Source organism: Syngnathus acus, chromosome 1 (assembly GCF_901709675.1).
Source record: "Syngnathus acus chromosome 1, fSynAcu1.2, whole genome shotgun sequence".
Taxonomy (NCBI): Eukaryota; Metazoa; Chordata; class Actinopteri; order Syngnathiformes; family Syngnathidae; genus Syngnathus; species Syngnathus acus.
Genome location: NC_051087.1, coordinates 18,332,352 through 18,351,603, shown reverse-complemented (window position 1 = coordinate 18,351,603; position 19,252 = coordinate 18,332,352). Strand labels below are relative to the sequence as shown.

Genomic DNA, 19,252 nt, shown 5'->3' with positions numbered 1-19,252 from the left:
AGCCAGAAGGGGCTGCTTGCGCAACGCTGCCTTCAAGGCCGACCACTCCTTGAGAAAGCTACCGGGGGTGATTGAGGCCGACTGGAGCTTGACCGTGACATTGTATGGCATCTTGAGGATCGTGGCCAAGGTCTCAAGCTTCTTCCATTCTGACTCGTTAAGGAGAAGTTCCGGAGAAGCAGCCGCCAAGTCCTGGACATGCTCTCGTAGATGAAGGAGCCGTTTTGTGATGAGGTAGGTGCTTCCCCAACGGGTGGGCACATCGACGACAGGGAGAAGACCTCCTCGACGACGAAGGACAGCAAGCAGATTGGGGGTCCGCAGTCTCTTCACCACCCGTCGGACTTTATCCAGTAGTTTCATGACATGCTCCGCCTTCAATCCGTCACGAATTGCCAGTTGCAGCGTGTGAATAGCACAGCGCATGTGATGAATCATTCGAAAATCGGCATCCTGAATCCCAGCGAACTTCTCAAGCTGGACCTCGTCGTCCAGATTGACGCCCCCCTCGTCCTCATCCATTTCGTTTTCAGTATCATCAGCATCTTCGTCGTCCTCATTGATGAGCCGCACGGCTTTGCTCATGGTCGCTGCGTTATCGACGACGATGGAGAGGACATGCAGGTCAAAATCCTTGATGACGGCGTTGATGACATTCTTGACCGCCTCACTGTCATGCCCCCCGTCGGTGTCCTTGATGGCAAGAGTCTTGATTTTAATCTCACCGTCGCGGGTTGTTATTTAAATTCTTCCTCTTTAGTGACAGAGATGTCTTTTGTTCCCTGTCAGCCATCTGTCTCCGAGTCCTTACTGTCCTTTTGTTATGTGTGTGTGTTTTTGTTCCTGTAAGAGGCCTTCACCAACAATGAGCAGAGCATATTTGCAGAGGCGAAGTGTTCTGATTTGGTTCATAGATTGTTGTTGGTCAGAACTGTTTTTCTTTGTCAAGCGTTATATACAGTTTGAAGTAGTTGCGTACAAGTTATCCCATATTTACTCAATGTTTGTTTAAGTGTTTAGGACAAGTTACTTATTGTTATTGTGTGTTAATTTACTAAGTAGATAAAGTCTAGCAAAGGTTTAGTTGCATTGTTCCACAGGAAAGCGGCAATTCAAGTTATCTGATCTCACTCGCGGACGAGTCAGCCAACAATAGGAGACGAACAGCTGGTTGAGTGCTAATTTACACCACACTACATTCTTTAGCTAATCAGCGTTGCTACAGACACAATCTTCCCTCTCTTTAGTGTAGCAACGCCTCTGTAACCAGGGCAACCAAAACATTAAATAACCGTAGCAGAGCTGTGGACAGTATTCCTACGCGCATTCTCAGCAGCATGATGAAAATAAAATTTAACGTATTTTTTTTATTGTCGGACTCGGGGGACTCGGTCAAAATCAGCACCGAGTCCGAGTCCGGCAAAAATGGCCGAGTCCGACCGAGTCCGAGTCCCCGAGTCCGAGTCCACAGCCCTGAATATTAAAACCTTCAAACTCTTCGTCCTCCGTGTCACCTACAAACAAAGCCGCTAATGATGCTGGTAGTACGTGGGGCCCTTCGTCATCCCGTGATCGAATCTTTGTCCTTTATGTAAACAACCACCGCGCTGCGCCACTGACGTCACTTGAAATTCAAATTACAGTAATCCCTTGCTACATCGCGGTTCGTTTATCGCGGTTTTACTTTTTTTTTTTTTTTAATTATGAAAATTTGTGAAAAAACACATAAAAAATGTCCGAAAAAACCACTGGCCCCCGGGCCCCTTCACTTTATCAAATCTGGCCCTCCTTGCAAAAAGTTTGGACACCCCTAAATTAGGGGCAGTCTCGAGCCCTGTGAGATCACCAACACAGGACATGACACAAACAGTCACAACTGTGATAATGGAAACTCCTACAAACCAAATGTTCAGTGAGAGGCAGAATGAGCATAAAGACTGGCAGAAAATACAAATAATAAAGATTTATAGTAAAAGACAAAAAATAAGACACCAGAGCCAGGTATTAGATTATTGAAACCTTTTAATATTTATGACTGGTCACCACAAGCAATTTTTCAAGCAGATCATGGACGGAAAAAAAAGTTACTTTCAACACAAACACCATCTTAAAATAATTGCTTAAATGTTATCAGAGGCGTTAGAAATTCAGGCTTTTGCTAAATTTGATCTCATAGGAAGGAAATGGCTCAAAATTGGCATACTCTCAGTATGTGTTGATCCCATTAAAGTTGAGTAAAAGGTTGTCCATCCATCTTCTTCCACTTATATAGAGTCAAGTTATGGGCCAAAAATAAGATAACAAATGCAATTGTTCTATTATTAAAAACAAAACAAAAAAAACTAATCATTTTATGTGAGACCCAGTGCCACACAGTAGCATAAAATAGAGTCACAGGAAAGGCATTTCAAGCACATAACAGGCTGGTAAATATTCTTAACCTGTAACTTTTATCAATCACCCAGAATTACTTTTTTTCTAGTGGTTGTGAGGAGGAGATGCCCTATTTTTTGACACACAAAAGGCTCAGATCTAAACGACCACATCCCAGTCAAAGCATGCATGAATGCATTCTATAATTGGTGCTTATCTATGTCCTTCAGTGTAGTCCATGAGTTGAGCAGTCTTTATACAGCCATGATGTTGTTTATTTCCCACCTTTGAGTCGTTTTACTGGTGTCACAGTTTGATATGAACACTTTGTGGAGCAAGTCTGAGCGATCTAAACATTTGCCTGAAAAAAAAAAAAACAATATTTACATATTAAAATCAGCAGCAAAAACAATCACTGTTTAAATTATAGGAAAATAAAAGAATCAAGATTTCTTTTATGGTAAATGGACTGCACTGCGCTTTCTCAACACCGTATGATGCTCAGAGCACTTTACAATGCCTCACATTCAACCATTCACGCACACAATCACACACCAGTGGGCGGTTGCTGCCATATAAGGCACTGCAAGGCCACTTTTAAAGGACACATATCATGTAAAATCTGCTTTTTTTGCTTTTAAAATCATTTTCTAGTGTATCTGGAGTATCCAGGAATGTAGAAAAGTATAATATAGCCCTCCAGTTGCTGCAGAGATACTGTTATGATCGTTTTGGGGGGGTATTTTTTACTCAGTTCAAATTTCTCCGTTTTCTATGATGTTTTTTTTATCTATTACATCACATTAGTTGGGCCAGGACAAACCAAACAAGGTAATGGGTGTTGCCATACGAAAATCCGAGTAATAAACATGGTGGATTTGCAGTGTAGTGTAGTGTAGTGAGACTTTTGTAGTCCAAACAACTCAAGGAGAGATCAAAATGTTCCGTTGTTGGATGCATCAATCCACAAAAATCATTCCACAACATCAGAACCTCTATCGAGAAGGATTTGCCGAAAGACTTCATTTCGTTGATGGTTCACTTCTTTCAATCTATGGAAACGACGGGCACAATAAAGCAGTACGTTTGAGATGACACAAAAAAAAAACCTGTATTTCACTTTAATAATAATGTGTCTATGCACTCGCCTGCACTGGCCCCACAGCCCCACAGCATGATGGAACCACCACCAAATTTGACTGTTTGTCCGGCAATGCTGTGTTCTTCTTCCGCCATACATACCATACCGCCCCTTATGTCCAAATAACTCAATTTTAGTTTCATTCGCCCACAACACCATATTCCAAAATGAAACTGGCTTGTCCAAATGTGCTTCAGAAAACCTCTACCGCATTACTCTCCAATACAGCATTTCCTTGTGCAGTGTACTAAATAGTTGAACGATGCACAGTGTCACCATATGCAGCAAGATCATGTTGTAGGTCTTTGGAGCTGCTCTGTGGGTTGACTTTGACTGTTCTCACCATCCTTTGCCTCTGCTTATCTGAGATTTTTCTTGGCCTGCCACTCCAGGCCTTAACTAGAACTGTGCCTGTGGTCTTCCATTTCCTCACTATGTTCCTCAGTGCAAACTGACAGCTGAAATCTCTGAGCTAGCTTTTTATATCCTTCCACTAAACCAGGGGTCGGGAACCTATGGCTCGCGAACCAGATATGGCTCTTTTGGCGACGTTAAAAACATTATTAAAAATAATACATTAGCATACTCAAAAAATTGTTGGTCTTAATTAAAATACATGCATTTAATTTTATTTAACCTATCATTTTTTTAAATGGTATGGCTCTCACAGGAAATTATTTTTATAAAATGGGCATTTATGGCTCTGTCTGCCAAAAAGGTTCCCGATCCCTGCCCTAAACCATGATGTTGAACAATCTTTGTTTTCAGGTCATTTGTCAGTTGTTTTGAGGCTCCCATGTTACCACTCTTCAAAAATGGCGCAAGTAGTCAGAAGAGGGTGTAGCAAACTAAGAAATTCAGCAAACTCTATCAACCGATTAGACTCAAACTCAGTTTTATGTATATTAGATCACTCCACATGAAAGCGCTACTCATTAATGACCTCATTACAGACCATAATCTTAACATTTTTGGTTTTTGTGAGACCTGGTTAAAATCTAATGAATTGCTGCCGCTTGATGTGGCCTCACCTACAGATTTTGTGAGCTCGCATGTTGCGCGTCCTGGTAAGAAGGATGGTGGTGTAGCCCTCATCTCCAATTCCGATCTTAGACCCAGCCCTCGTTTGATTAACGCATTTAAACTTTTAAAGTTCTAGTTGTCCGATCCACAACTTTGCTGTCGTTTTATTTCGCTGTTATCTACCGTCCACCTTAATCTGGTTTCCTGGAAAAATATTCATAATTTGTGGCTGACCTGGTGACAAATGCAGATAATATAATAGTTATGGCGGATTTTAATAGCCATATAAATTTACCATCAGAGCCACTTACTGAGGCGTTTCAGATAATAATTGATACGTTCGGTTTTACGCAGGCAATACAGGCAGCAACACGTAAAAATGGAAATACTTTAGATCTGGTAATATCCCGAGGATTGGCAACCTCAAATATAACGGTGCTGCCATACACTACTGTTATGTCCGACCACTACCTGATAAAATTTTAAATTTTAGCTCCCTGTCAACGACAGGAGCACAATCAAAGTATCACAGCCGTAATATTACTCCATAACTGTGACTGCGCTCTCTGAGTTACTGTTGCTGGCCGCATTTCCCACTTAATTGATAATCTCACAATGCGGCTAAATTAAACCCCATCGACTCAGTAGTGTCTCTATGTCTTAAAACGTCATCAGGCATGGTGTGACAGCCTCCTGAAATACAAAAAAAGCACTCGTTTTAGCAAAATCATTATTTCTCTCGAATTATTGGTCTTAATAAAAACAATACTAAATACTTATTTGATACGGTGGTAAAGCTATCGCTACGGCAGCCAACCTCCGGTAGCTCCTCCCACTCATCTGACGAGTTCATGAAAATTTGCACTCGAAAGATTCAATCCATTAGGGATGAGATCACGATCACCATTCCAAACAGTCAAGATCGCCGATTACGGAAGCTGAGAATCATGCGATATCCTTCTCAAATTTTGAAAACGTGTCCTTTGAAAGCCTTACACAACTGGTTAGCGCGGCTAAACAAACAGCGTGCTTACTCGAACCGCTTCCAGCCAAACTCGTTAAAGAATAATTTCAGATTTTAGGACCGTCCGTCTTAAAAATAATTTATCTGTCTGTCTCCTCTGGTAGTGTGCTAACAGCCTTTAAAAGCGCTATTAGTAAACCGCTACTTCAGCGACCAAACCTTGACCCGGACCGTCTCAGTAATTATAGGCCGGTTTCAATTCTCCTGTTCATAGCAAAAATTCTTGAAAAAGTAGTAGCGCAGCAGCTTAATAGTCACTAACAATCGATTTGAACTGTTTCAGTCTGGTTTTAGAGCTAACCACTCCACAGAGACAGCACTTGCTAAAGTGACCAATGATCTCCTCTTAGCTATGGATTCAAACATCTCATCAGTACTATTATTTGATTACAATATTTTATTAGATCACCTTAAAACCTGCATTGGTATTTCAGGGTCAGCACTTTGTTGGTTTAATTCTTATCTATCTTGCAGGACCCACCGCGTGGTCCATGGCAACACAACCTCTGAGCTCACTAATGTTATGTGTGGTGTCCGGCAGGTACTGGGACCAATACTATTTAGCATTTACATGATTCCACTTGGGGCGTTACATGTAAAGATAACTTTAGTTTTCAATGTTATGTGGATGACACCCAATTATACAGTATATGCTGTTATTGATGACAAATCCGCGGGATTGTTGTAATCTTGAGGCGTGCCTTGCTGAGATTACCAAAATGGATGTCTCTCAATTTCCTACGTTTTAACCCAGATAAAACCGAGATGTTGATAATTGGTCACCCAAAGAGATACTGGAACCAATCTCTGTGCTATTTTTGACCAAACTCTCTCATTTCTATAACACATTAAGAACAGAACTAGAACTGCGTTTTTTCACCTCCGTAATATTGCTAAGATTCGTCAGACTCTTTCAACTCGTGATGCGGAAATTATTACACATGCGTTTATTAAGTTGCACCTTGATTACTGGAACATATTGTTCTCTGGTGTTCCCAAGTCCAGTATTAAAAGTCTACAGTTGATACAAAATGCTGCAGCGAGACTGTTCACACAGATGAGAGAACTTTATCGCATTACCCCAATATTAGCCAATTTACATTGGCTTCCGGTCTATTTAAGAGGCAACTTCAAGGTTTTTATATTAACCTACAAAATACTGAATAGCTTAGTGCAGGGGTGGCCAACCAGTCAGAGACTAAGAGCCACATTTTTTACTGTGTCATCGCAAAGAGCCACATCATACACATGAGCACACATGAACATTTCCCCCCCCCACCCCACACACACACACACGCACACACACACACACACACACACACACACACACACACACACACATGCACACTCATGCGCACAAACGCGCGCGCGCACACACACACCTCTGCTCAGCCAAATTTATTGTGTGACATTATCATGTCACGCACCAACATGATAATGCTGTGCATCTGGAGCGGATGGCGTGCTATCGGGCGGACCGGGCCATTGTACGAGGGGGAACATCGCGAGGAGGTGGGCTGTGCGTCTACATCCGTGACGAATGGTGCCGGGACTCTGTTGTGTGATGCTAGCACTGCTCGCCACTGGCGAAGTTTGTGATCTCCAGGCTGTTGGGGTCCTGAACTCTCTCCCCCGTTGTTTTACTTGTATGTTAATCGTGTACTGTGTCTCGTCACCGTGGGATAGGGGAAACGAAATTTCGGTTTCTTTGTGTGTCTTAGCATGAAGGAATTGACAATAAAGCTGACTCTGACTCTGACAAATTGACTCCTACAGTACTAAAACCACAGACCAAAGACCACATTTTCAACAATGAACATTGTGTGCATTGTCTCACACAGACAAACTCTCAGTTCAACAAATTCCACAAACAAAAACAGCAAACTCACTCCAGACGTTCAGTGAGGATCTTTGAATGATCCAATGTTGTCCTAAATGACTGATGATGATAAATAGAATGCACCTGTGTGTAATCAAGTCTCCGTATAAATGCACCTGCTCTTTGATAGTCTCAGGGTTCTGTTTAAAGCGCAGAGAGAACCATGAAATCAAAGGAACACACCAGGCAGGTCCGAGATACTGTTGTGGAGAAGTGTAAAGCCGGATTTGGATACAAAGAGATTTCCCAAGCTTTAAACATCTCAAGGAGCACTGTGCAAGCAATTATATTGAAATGGAAGGAGTATCAGACCACTGCAAATCTACCAAGACCCGGCCGTCCCTCCAAACTTTCATCTCAAACAAGGAGAAGACTGATCATGCAGCCAAGAGGCCCATGATCACTCTGGATCAGGGGTCACCAACTCCGGTCCTCAAGGGCGCCAATCCAGCCTGTTTTAGATGTATCCCCCCTGCAACACACCTGATTCAAATAATCAGGATCGCTATCAGCCTTAATAGAGCTTGCTGATGAGCTGATCATTTGAATCAGGTGTGTTGTTGCAGGGCTGCACCTAAAACAGGCTGGATTGGCGCCCTTGAGGACCGGAGTTGGTGACCCCTGCTCTGGATGAACTGCAGATAACTACAGCTGAGGTGGGAGAGTCTGTCCATAGGACAACAATCAGTCGTGCACTGCACAAATCTGGCCTTTATGGAAGAGTGGCAAGAAGAAAGCCATTTCTCAAAGATATCCATAAAAAGTCTCGTTTAAAGTTTGCCACAAGCCACCTGGGAGACACACCAAACATGTGGAAGAAGGTGCTCTGGTCAGATGAAACCAAAATCGAACTTTTTGGCCACAATGCAAAATGATATGTTTGGCGTAAAAGCAACACAGCTCATCACCCTGAACACACCATCCCCACTGTCAAACATGGTGGTGGCAGCATCATGGTTTGGGCCTGCTTTTCTTCAGCAGGGACAGGGAAGATGGCTAAAATTGATGGGAAGATGGATGGAGACAAATACAGGACCATTCTGGAAGAACACCTGTTGGAGTCTGCAAAAGACCTGAGACTGGGACTGAGATTTATCTTCCAACAGGACAATGATCCAAAACATAAAGCCAAATCTACAATGGAATGGTTCACAAATAGACGTATCCAGGTGTTAGAATGGCCAAGTCAAAGTCCAGACCTGAATCCAATCGAGAATCTGTGGAAAGAGCTGAAGACTGCTGTTCACAAACGCTCTCCATCCAACCTCACTGAGCTCGAGCTGTTTTGCAAGGAAGAATGGGCAAGAATTCCAGTCTCTCGATGTGCAAAACTGATAGAGACATACCCCAAGCGACTTGCAGCTGTAATTGCAGCAAAAGGTGGCGCTACAAAGTATTAGCGCAAGGGGGCCGAATAATATTGCACGCCCCACTTTTCAGTTTTTTATCTGTTAAAAAAGTTTAAATTATCCAATAAATTTCGTTCCACTTCACGATTGTGTCCCACTTGTTGATTCTTGACAAAAAATTAAACTTTTATATCTTTATGTTTGAAGCCTGAAATGTCGCGAAATGTTGAAAGGTTCAAGGGGGCCGAATACTTTCGCAAGGCACTGTATGTGTGGCGGGACAGACCATTCGTTTTAGTTTGTCGTTTTCAGGAGACAAGATTTCAATAACGTCACAGGCATTTTTTAACAAACTCCACTTCATTGTATGGCTTTTTAGCCCGTGCAATGTTCCAAGCCAGTTGAAACAATGCAAGCGTGACAGTCTCTGAGTGCTTCGTAATTTTTTTGAAAAACTGTACCTATTTTTCTGCCTGACTTTTCAAAGTGTCCAAACTTGTGCTTGCGAAATTCAGTCCCTTTTGGAAAGTCCTTATCGATATTGGCATGAAGTGAGCTGAAGTGGCGCTGAACATTTGAAGCTTTTAAATGCGCTAATGACGTCCGACATATCAGGCAGAATGGCTTGCCATTGCGTTCAACAAAAAACAACTTTAACTCTGTTAAAAACGTCCTGTGTTCATCCTCATATATTCGTTTAGCTGTGCATTTTTTCCTTGCCATTCTTAGAGCGAAACTGACACTCCTCAAATGGGTTTGTCCCTCCTCCTTTGCGGGATTTCACCTCACGCGCATGCGCGTTTGACCAAAATACCATATTGAACTCAAGCGAAGCTAATACGCACAAAAAATAAACACAAATGTTGATATGAACGTAAAAGAGCCGCATGGAACCAGCCAAAGAGCCGCATGCGGCTCGTGAGCCGCGGGTTGGCCACCCCTGGCTTAGTGCCTTCGTATCTCGTCAACCTAGTTGTACCTTACGTTCCGTCTCGAAATCTTCGTTCGCAAAACGCTAGACTTTTAGTGACCCAGAGGGCCAAAAAGACGTCCGCAGGGTCTACAGCAGTGGTTCATAACCTGGATTCGATCAAACCCTAGGGGTTCGGTGAGTCGGTCTCAGGAGTTCGGCAGAGCCTCCACTGCGGAGGTCCGAACACACCTGATTTATCGTGTAGATTCATGATAACGCATATCTGAACTAGTCTCGCAAAGGCACACTGATTGGCAGGTATGTAGTTTGTAGTTTGTTGAGCACATGCATTGTGTTGGTTTTGTTCTTTGAACAAGTTGATGATCATGCATGGCATATTTTGTGCGCCAGTAAAAACATATATTTTTTAATTTTTCACTTAAGAGGGGTTCGGTGAATGCGCATATGAAACTGGTGGGGTTCGGTACCCCCAACAAGGTTAAGAACCACTGGTCTAGAGCCTAGGTGTCAAAGTCAAGGCCCAGGGGCCAGACATGACGGCAGGATCCTCGAGGGTGCATGGGTGTTCGCTTAACCAGTCCACATGTGTTTTGTGGACCTGGAGAAGGCGTTTGACCGTGTCCCCCGAGACGTTGTGTGGGGGGTGCTTTGGGAGTACGGGTTGCCGAGCCCACTGATAAGAGCAGTTCGGTCCCTTTATCATCGATGCCAGAGTTTGGTCCGCATTTCTGGCAGTAAGTCAGATTCGTGTCCAGTGAGGGTTGGATTCCGCCAAGACTGCACTTTGTCACAATTTAATTTGTCTTCACGGGGCACATAAAAGGATGATTGGCGACAAAGACATGACACCTTCTTGCTTCATTACTGATGTAAGATAGGACCACTTGAGAGTCAGTCCAGAAAAACTCTCCATCAATCTTCATCCCAAGCTTGTTTCTTAGCATGACATTCGATCTCGCAGCGACCACCGCTGCTGAGAGTTCGAGTCTTGGAATGCTGAAAGTTTCGTGGGTGCAACTCTGGCCTTTGCCATCACGAGACTGCAGTAGACTTTGCCATCTTTGTTTTTGCTTCTCAGATATGAACAGGAGCCATAGCCCTGGTTGCTTGCGTCCGTAAAGTGATGGAGTTCTCTCGTAACAGTTTTACCAAAGTCTCGTGGTTGGTAACATCTTGGTATGGAAACTTCCTTCAGGCTTTGGAGACCCTCTTTCCATTCCTCCCAGCGTGGGCTTAAGTCTTCAGGAAGTGGGTCATCCCATGCGATGCCTCTGCGACAGAGTTCCTGAAGTATGCATTTTCCAGTTAGGATGAATGGTGCCACAAATCCAACTGGATCGTACAGGGAAGCGATGACTGATAGGATCCTGCGGCGCGTGGAGGATTTCATCTGTAGGTTCACATCAAAGTTGAAGTTCTCATTTTCGAGTGACCACTGACTTCCGAGTGCACGTTCTGCTGGTGCGGCATGTAGATCGACGTTGAGGGGTTCGGATGTCACTGCTGTTTATGCTGTGTCCACAGAGTCCAGAACCTTTCTGTCATTTGAGTTGAACTTGTGGAAACGCAGACCTCCTCTCTTGCACAACTCTTGTGCATCAGCGATCAGCTCTTTGGCTTCTTCTATGGTGGGGACACTGATGACGTAGAAGTTCTTTTCGATGAAGGGTGAGGCCGTTGGATAATCATCTTTGTGTTGGTGAGCCAGGTACTCTAGGCCGAAGTTGGCACATCCGGGTGACGAAGCGGCGCCGAATAGGTGGACAGCCATGCGATACTCTTGAGGCTCCTTTTCCAAATCTCCACCCTCCCACCAGAGAAACCGTAAGTAGTCCCGTAGTTCAGGAGACACGTAGAACTGATGGAACATCTTCTCGATGTCACAGATGATGGCTAAGGGGTTCCTTCCTGAAGCGACAGAGTACTCCGAGGAGGGGATTGATCAGGTCAGGTCCCGTGAGCAACGTATCATTCAATGAGACTCCACGAAACTTTGCTGAACAGTCGAAGACGACCCTTAGCTTCTCGGGCTTCTTGGGGTGGAACACACCATGGTGTGGTATGTATCATTCGGTCTGCTCTTCTCCCGTTGTTGGGGCTGGCTCTGCATCACCTTTCTTGATAATTTCCTCCATGAAGGACTTGTACTGAACATAATACTGCTTGTTATTCTTTAGCTTTTTCTTCAAGTACTGCAGTCGGATTTCTGCCAACTTCTTATTGTTTGGCAGAGGAGGGTCTGTGCTCTTGAAGGGGAGGGGCATTTCGTAGTGTCCATCTTCCCTTTGAATAATGTTGTCACTCAGCAGCTGGATGAAGCGAACATCAACTTGTGACACATACTTGTCTTTGTCTGCATACTTCCTCTCGTTAAAGTCCAACTCCAACACCTTCAGCACGTCAATGGCTGACGGTGCTGGCATATCTTTTACTGCAACTCTATTGTCCATTAAACTACATGGACTAATCTTGCCTGAGTGCTGATTGAAGAATGAATTCTGATGACCAGTAGATGGCGGTCTTCTACCACAAGAAGGGAGGACGGCAGATTCATGCAGAAGTCTTTGGAAGTTTTTGCTCCACACACGACCTGCTCATCCGGCCGGTGCTGACCGGGTCCCTCGCCTTGGCCTCGCAGCCGCGACCCCTGTGGGTGGTCCGCTCCCTCGTGCTCGTCGGAACCAACAACCTTCGCCGTGCCAGCCCCATGGTGACCATCTGCAAGTACCCCGACTGGGTGCCAAGGACGCTGCTCACACGTTTGCCTGTTTTGTGATGTTTTACCAATTCACGACCACGGTCCATTGGGTGCCGTTGAACTTGACTGCCCTTACACCTGTTTATGGACCCCGTGGAGGCTATTTTGAGTGTTTTGGGGTGTTCTTTGGTATTGAGGGGGGCTGGTTGGCCGCTGTTACTTCTTTCCTTTGTCTTGTTGCTTTGCTTTGATGACTTAACTTTCGCACTTTACTGGCTTTCTTTGTGGCGCCGTTGTGTGGTATGAATACTGCTGGGGCCTGAATTTCCCCACCCCCGGGATCAATAAAGTTTCAATCAATCAACCAATCAATCAATCAATCAATCAAGCAAGCAATCAATCAATCAATCAAGCAATCAATCAATCAATCAATGTATGCATTTACCGAAGAGGAGCTGCTGGAAATATGTGATTTTCTCAATATACCTGGAAATGTGAACGGTGGATTTTAGCCACTTGACAGAAGATCAGAAACAGGTAGCCAGGGAGCTGCTAAAGTAAGAATGCCACTCCTCAAGGTCAGACAGTGACATTGGCTGTATTGACAGATTGCAAATGACCATCTCGCTCAAAGATCCTAAACCAGTCAAAGGTACGCTGGGGCCCCAGCCACTGTTCCAGGAGATGAAGGTCTCCCTCCACGACCTGATAGCACAGGGCTGGGTGAGGGAGTCTAATTATTCATACTTGTCACCTGTTGTGTGTGTTAGAAAAAAAGATGGCACCCTACGATTGTCCATTGTGTATAGATTATGGAGACTTATTTAAAAAAGATGCCTCCTGACCGTCAGCCAATCCCTCGAGTTCAAGACATCATGGACAGCTTAGGTGGTAACTCCTGGTTCTCCATCCTCGACCAGGGAAAAGCTTGCCATCAGAGATTTATGTCTGAAGAAAGTAGACCAGTGACAGTTTTTGATATCCCACGGGGACTTTATGAGTGGATTTATTTTTTATTTATAGTGGATCATATATGCCCCTGTAAGTCTTGAAGTGCCTCAGAGAATTTGGCATCAAGCTCAAATCAAGTGTGATCTCTTCTAATTTGAGGTTTGTCTGTATAGTCTCTGCAGATGGTAGTAGGGTTAATCTAGTAGATTTGGAAGCTGTCCGCTTCTTGAAAGACATCAAACCAAACACTGTAGGTCAGCAAAGGAAAATTCTTGGTCTACTCACTTACTACAGACAACATATCGAAGATTTTGCCAGAAAGGTTAGTTGTCTGTATGACCTTCTGAAAGCAGAACCGAGTAGTAACAATAGAAAAGCAGACAAAACAAAGTGAGAGAACGCTACTGATGTCGTGCCTTCACATAAACCTATTATGTGGACCGACCAGCACTAGCACATATTCGAATAGTTAATTGTCTACTCCACCCGCCAGTATTAGGTTTCCCAGATTTCACTCAACCATTCATTTTACACTGATGCTTCACATCAAGCGTTAGGTGCATGTTGTGTCAGGGGCAGAGGCCAGTAAGCTCCAGTCCTCGAGGACCGGTGTCCTGCATCTTTTCTCTGTCTCACTGTTGCAACACACCTGAGTCAAATAAACAGGAGTGTTATCCAGCTTCTGCAGACCTTGCTAATTATTTTGAGTCAGGTGTGTTGCAACAGGGAGACATTGAAAATATGCCATCGAGGAACAGAGTTGCCTACCCATGCCTTAGAGTGACTGCTTATGACTCTCGCACATCAAGAGCAGCTGGGAACTATCACCATCGTGCAAGAATGCTGGAATCTTTAGCACTAAAATAATAATAATAATAATAATTCATTAAATTTGTATAGCGCTTTTCAAAAACCCAAAGATGCTTACAGGGAACAAGGCAAAGACATACATGAGCGGAGGGGGAGGGGGACGGGGAAGAGACAATGGGATAAACTTAAGAAGAGGAAACCAGTTATGGGTAGGGGAGGTCATGAGAAGAGGTACGTTTTTAGACGGGACTTAAATTTGGGGAGTGTGGGTGAGTCACAGACAGACTATGGGAGAGAGTTCCAGAATCAGGGTGATGTGCAGGAGAAGGCTCTGTCACCGAAGGATTTGAGTTTAGATTTTGGGACTGTCAGACGTGAAGTATTGGAGGATCGGAAGGGACGGTTGGGGCAGTAGGGGACAAGGAGGTCGGATAGGTAAGTGGGAGCCAGGTGGTGAAGGGCTTTGAAGGTGAGGAGGAGTATCTTGAAGATGATACGCTCCTTAATAGGGAGCCAGTGAAGAGAGTGGAGAACAGGAGTGACGTGTTCACGGGACGGGGTGTGGGTAAGGTCAAAGTCAAAGTCAGCTTTATTGTCAATCCTTCATATGTCAAGACACACAAATAAACCGAAATTCCGTTTCCTCTATCCCACGGTGACGAGACATACAAGTAGACGACACAAAATAAAAACAAGAAGGCACAAACAATAAATAATAAATAAAAAATAATAAATAAATAAAATGAGCGATGAATTAATAATAAACCAAGGAGGCGGGCAGCAGAGTTTTGGACGAGTTGAAGTCTATGGAGTGAGTGAGCAGTGATTCCAGTGAGAAGGGAGTTGCAGTAGTCAAGCCAGGATGAGATGAAGGCGTGGATGAGGGATTCAGCGGCAGGGAGAGAGAGGCAGTGCCGGATTTTGGCGATGCGTCGGAGGTGGAAGTAGGAGGTCTTAACAACTGAGCTAACATGAGGGTGGAAGGACAGTGTGGGCTCAAAAATAACGCCAAGGTTGCGTGCCAGAGGGGAGGGAGTGATGTTTGAGGAGTCAATGGTGAGTGTGATGGATCCAGTTTTATTAAGGGAGGATTTAGTGCCTATGAGGAGGAGCTCTGTTTTGTCACTGTTGAGTTTGAGAAAGTTGTGGGTCAGCCATGTTTTTATTGTAGAGATGCAGGTTTCAAAGTGGGTGAGGGAAGGGTTACGGGTTGGTGTGGTACGTATATAGATCTGGGTGTCATCAGCGTAGCAGTGGAAGTCCAGATTGAGTTTGCGGATGACATTATCAAGGGGAAAGAGGTAACAGATGAAAAGGAGGGGCCAAGAACTGAGCCTTGGGGGACCCCTTGTGTAACTGGGGAGAGGATGGATATGTGACCGGAAAGAGAGATGAACTGGTTTCTGTTGGCGAGATAGGAGGTGAGCCAGTTGAGTGCAGTGCCCTCAACACCTAGTTGGCGCAGCCTTTGGAGGAGGATGGAATGGTTTACAGTGTCAAAGGCTGCGCTAAGGTCAAGTAGTAGTAGGATGTTGACGGCACCAGAGTCTGCAGAAATGAGGAGATCCTTGGTGACTTTAACAAGAGCTGTTTCGGTGCTGTGAAGTGGGCGGAATCCGGACTGGAAGGGTTCATAGAGGTTGTTGGACTGGAGATGGGTGTGGAGTTGGGCGGAGACAATGCGTTCAAGGGTTTTGGAAAGGAATGAAAGGTTGGAGATGGGATGGTAGTTGGAGAGGTTGAGTGGGTCCAAGGTGGGCTTTTTGAGGACAGGGGTGATGGCTGCAAATTTATAGACAGTGGGAAAGTGGCCAAGGGATAGAGACTGATTAAAAAGGGTGGTGAGGTGAGGGAGGAAGACAGGGAGGCAGGCCTTAGTTAAGGTAATTGGAAGGGGGTCGAGAGAGCAGGTGGTTGTCTTGGATGCGGTGATGATGTCTAGGATGGTGGAGGAGTCAACAAGGGAGAAGGCAGTGAGAGAGGGGAAGGGCGGGAGGTCAGGAAGGGGGGGCAGGAGAGCAGGGGAGGTGGGGGAGGAGGAGTTATTGATGGTTGGTGTCGGTCAGAGAACTGTTGATTTGGGCGATTTTGTTGTTAAAGTTGACAAGGAAGCAGTTACAGAGGGCGGGTGAGGAGGGTGGATTGGTGGCCGGTGGCTGGAGCAATTTGTTGACGGTGGAGAACAGTATGCGGGGGTTCCGGTTGGTGTTATTAATGAGAGATGAGAAGTAAGCAGATTTGGCAGCAAGAAGAGCATCACGATAGGAGGAGATGTGTTCTTTGAAGGTTTCAGCATGGACGGTGAGGCGGTGAGACCTGGAAGGGCGTGATTGGGAGGAACGGCCCCCCCGATCTGAACCCGAGCGGTGTTCTATTATTGGACTTCTGTGCTTGACACGGATTTTCTATAATGAACACCATGTTCAAGCATAAGGGTGTCCATGTGTGCACTTGGCACCAGGACACCATAGGCTGCAGTTCGATGATCGACTTTGTTGTCGTCTCATCGGATTTGCGGCCGCATGTTTTGGACACTCGGGTGAAGAGAGGGGCGGAGCTGTCAACTGATCACCACCTTGTGGTGGGTTGGCTCCGATGGTGAGGGAAGATGCCGGTCCGACCCGGCAGACCCAAACGCTCTGTGAGGGTCTGCTGGGAACGTCTGGCAGAATCCCCTGTCAGGAAGAGCTTCAAATCCCACCTCCAGCAGAGCTTTTCCTACATCCCGGGGGAGGCGGGGGACATTGAGTCCGAGTGGACCATGTTCCGCGCCTCCATTGATGAGACAGCCGACCGGAGCTGTGGCCCTAAGGTCGTTGGTGCCTGTCGTGGCGGCAATCCCCGAACCCGCTGGTGGACACCGGCGATAAGGGATGCCGTCAAGCTGAAGAAGGAGTCCTATCAGGCCGTTTTGGCTGCAGCTGACAGGTACCAGATGGCCAAGCGGAACGCGGCTTCGGCGGTTGCTGAGGCAAAAACCCGGGCGTGGGAGGAGTTTGGCGAGGCCATGGAGAATGACTTCCAGAAGGCTTCGAGGAAATTCTGGTCCACCATCTGGCGTCTCAGCAGGGGGAAGCAGTGCACCGTCAACACTGTTTACAGTGGGGGTGGCGTGCTGCTGACCTTGACTCGGGACGTCGTGAGTCGGTGGGGAGAATACTTCGAAGACCTCCTCAATTCCACCTACACGCATTGTGGAAGCAGGGCCTGGAGACTCTGAGGCGGAATCTCCGATCTCTGGGGTCAAAGTCACTGAGGTAGTTAAAAAACTGCTCGGTGGCAAGGCCCCGGGGGTGGATGAGATCCGCCCGGAGTTCTTAAAGGCTCTGGATGTTGTGGGGCTGTCATGGCTGACACGCCTCTACAACATTGAGTGGACGTCGGGGACGGTGCCTCTGGATTGGCAGACTGGGGTGGTGGTTCCCCTCTTTAAGAAGGGGGACCAGAGGGTGTGTTCCAATTACAGGGGAATCACACTCCTCAGGCTCCCTGGTAAGGTCTTTTCAGGGGTGCTGGAGAGGAGGGTCCGTCGGGAGGTCGAACCTCGGATTCAGGCGGAGCAGTGTGGCTTTCGTCCTGGCCGTGGAACAGTGGACCAGCTATACACCTTCGACAGGCTCCTCGAGGGTGCATGGGAGTTCGCCCAACCAGTCCACATGTGTTTTGTGGACTTGGAGAAGGCGTTCGACCGTGTCCCTCGGGAGGTTCTGTGGAGGGTGCTTCGGGAGTACGGGGTGCCGAGCCAACTGATAAGGGCGGTTCGGTCCCTGTATCACCGATGCCAGAGTTTGGTCCGCATTTCCGGCAGTAAGTCGGATTCGTTCGCAGTGAGGGTTGGACTCCGCCAAGGCTGCCCTTTGTCACAGATTCTGTTCCTAATTTTTTATAGACAGACTTTCTAGGTGCAGCCGAGGCGTTGAGGGGGTCCGGTTTAGGGACCTCAGCATCGCGTCTCTGCTTTTTGCAGACGACGTGGTGCTGTTGGCTTCTTAAGGCCGTGATCTCCAGCTCTCACTGGAGCGGTTCGCAGCCGAGTGTGAAGCGGTCGGGATGAGGGTCAGAACCTCCAAATCCGAGTCCATGGCCCTCGGTCGGAAAAGGGTGGAATGCCCTCTCCGGATCGGGGATGAGATCCTGCCCCAAGTGGAGGAGTTCAAGTATCTTGGGGTCTTGTTCACGAGTGAGGGCAGGATGGAGCGCGAGATCGACAAGCGCATCGGTGCAGCGTCGGCAGTAATGCGGACTCTGTACCGATCCGTCGTGGTAAAGAGAGAGCTGAGCCAAAAGGCAAAGCTCTCGATTTACCGATTGATCTATGCTCCTACCCTCACCTATGCTCACGAGCTATGGGTCGTGACCGAAAGAACGAGATCCAGGATACAAGCGGCCGAAATGAGTTTCCTCCGCAGGGTGTCCGGGCTCTCCCTTAGAGATAAGGTGAGAAGCTCGGTCATCCGGGAGAGACTCGGAGTAGAGCCGCTGCTCCTCCACGTTAAGAGGAGCCAGATGAGGTGGCTCGGGCATCTCATCAGGATGCCTCCTGGACGCCTCCCTGGGGAGGTGTTCCGGGCATGTTCCACCGGTAGGAGACCCCGGGGACGACACAGGACGCGCTGGAGAGACTATGTCTCTCAGTTGGCCTGGGAACACCTTGGGATCTCCCGGGATGAGCTGGATGAAGTGGCTGGGGAGAGGGAAGCCTGGGAGTCCCTCCTAAAGCTGCTGCCCCCGCGACCCGACCCCGGATAAGCGGAAGAAGATGGATGTATGGATGTATGGATGTATGGATGTATGGATGTATGGATGTATGGATGGATGGATGGATGGATGGCGTCTCTAGCGGGGTTTTATTTTGAAGTGTAAGAAGAGAAAACCTATGAAAATGAACTGCCCTTCAAAATAGTTCATTGGCCTCAGAATGAGCGTGTTCATAAAAACGTTCATGTAGCAAAAATGAGCTACATCCAGTTTGTTTGTCCAAAATATACGGATGTCAGGTTAACTCTTCTTAGACTTCAATATAAAAGGCGATAAACACTGCAAACAAGGCTTAATTAGGCGCAAGAAAAA

At 46.3% G+C, this 19,252-nt stretch overlaps 1 protein-coding gene and 1 long non-coding RNA gene across 5 annotated transcripts in view; one reads left to right on the top strand and one right to left on the bottom strand.

The window, feature by feature from the left end:
- The first annotated feature begins 2,147 nt into the window (after positions 1-2,147).
- Positions 2,148-7,824, top strand: LOC119124928. Its single transcript, XR_005098366.1, has 3 exons — positions 2,148-2,234; positions 6,002-6,007; positions 7,813-7,824. It is a non-coding gene; the product is annotated as an uncharacterized LOC119124928 (long non-coding RNA).
- Positions 2,319-19,252, bottom strand: part of galnt7 (UDP-N-acetyl-alpha-D-galactosamine: polypeptide N-acetylgalactosaminyltransferase 7) — a 209,064-nt gene continuing 192,130 nt past the window's right edge. For all 4 annotated transcript variants that reach the window (XM_037254645.1, XM_037254616.1, XM_037254636.1 and 1 more), the window contains one exon: positions 2,319-2,734. In XM_037254645.1, the coding sequence (XP_037110540.1) occupies positions 2,680-2,734 (55 nt within the window). In that variant the 3' untranslated portion in view covers positions 2,319-2,679. The remainder of the gene's footprint in view (positions 2,735-19,252) is intronic.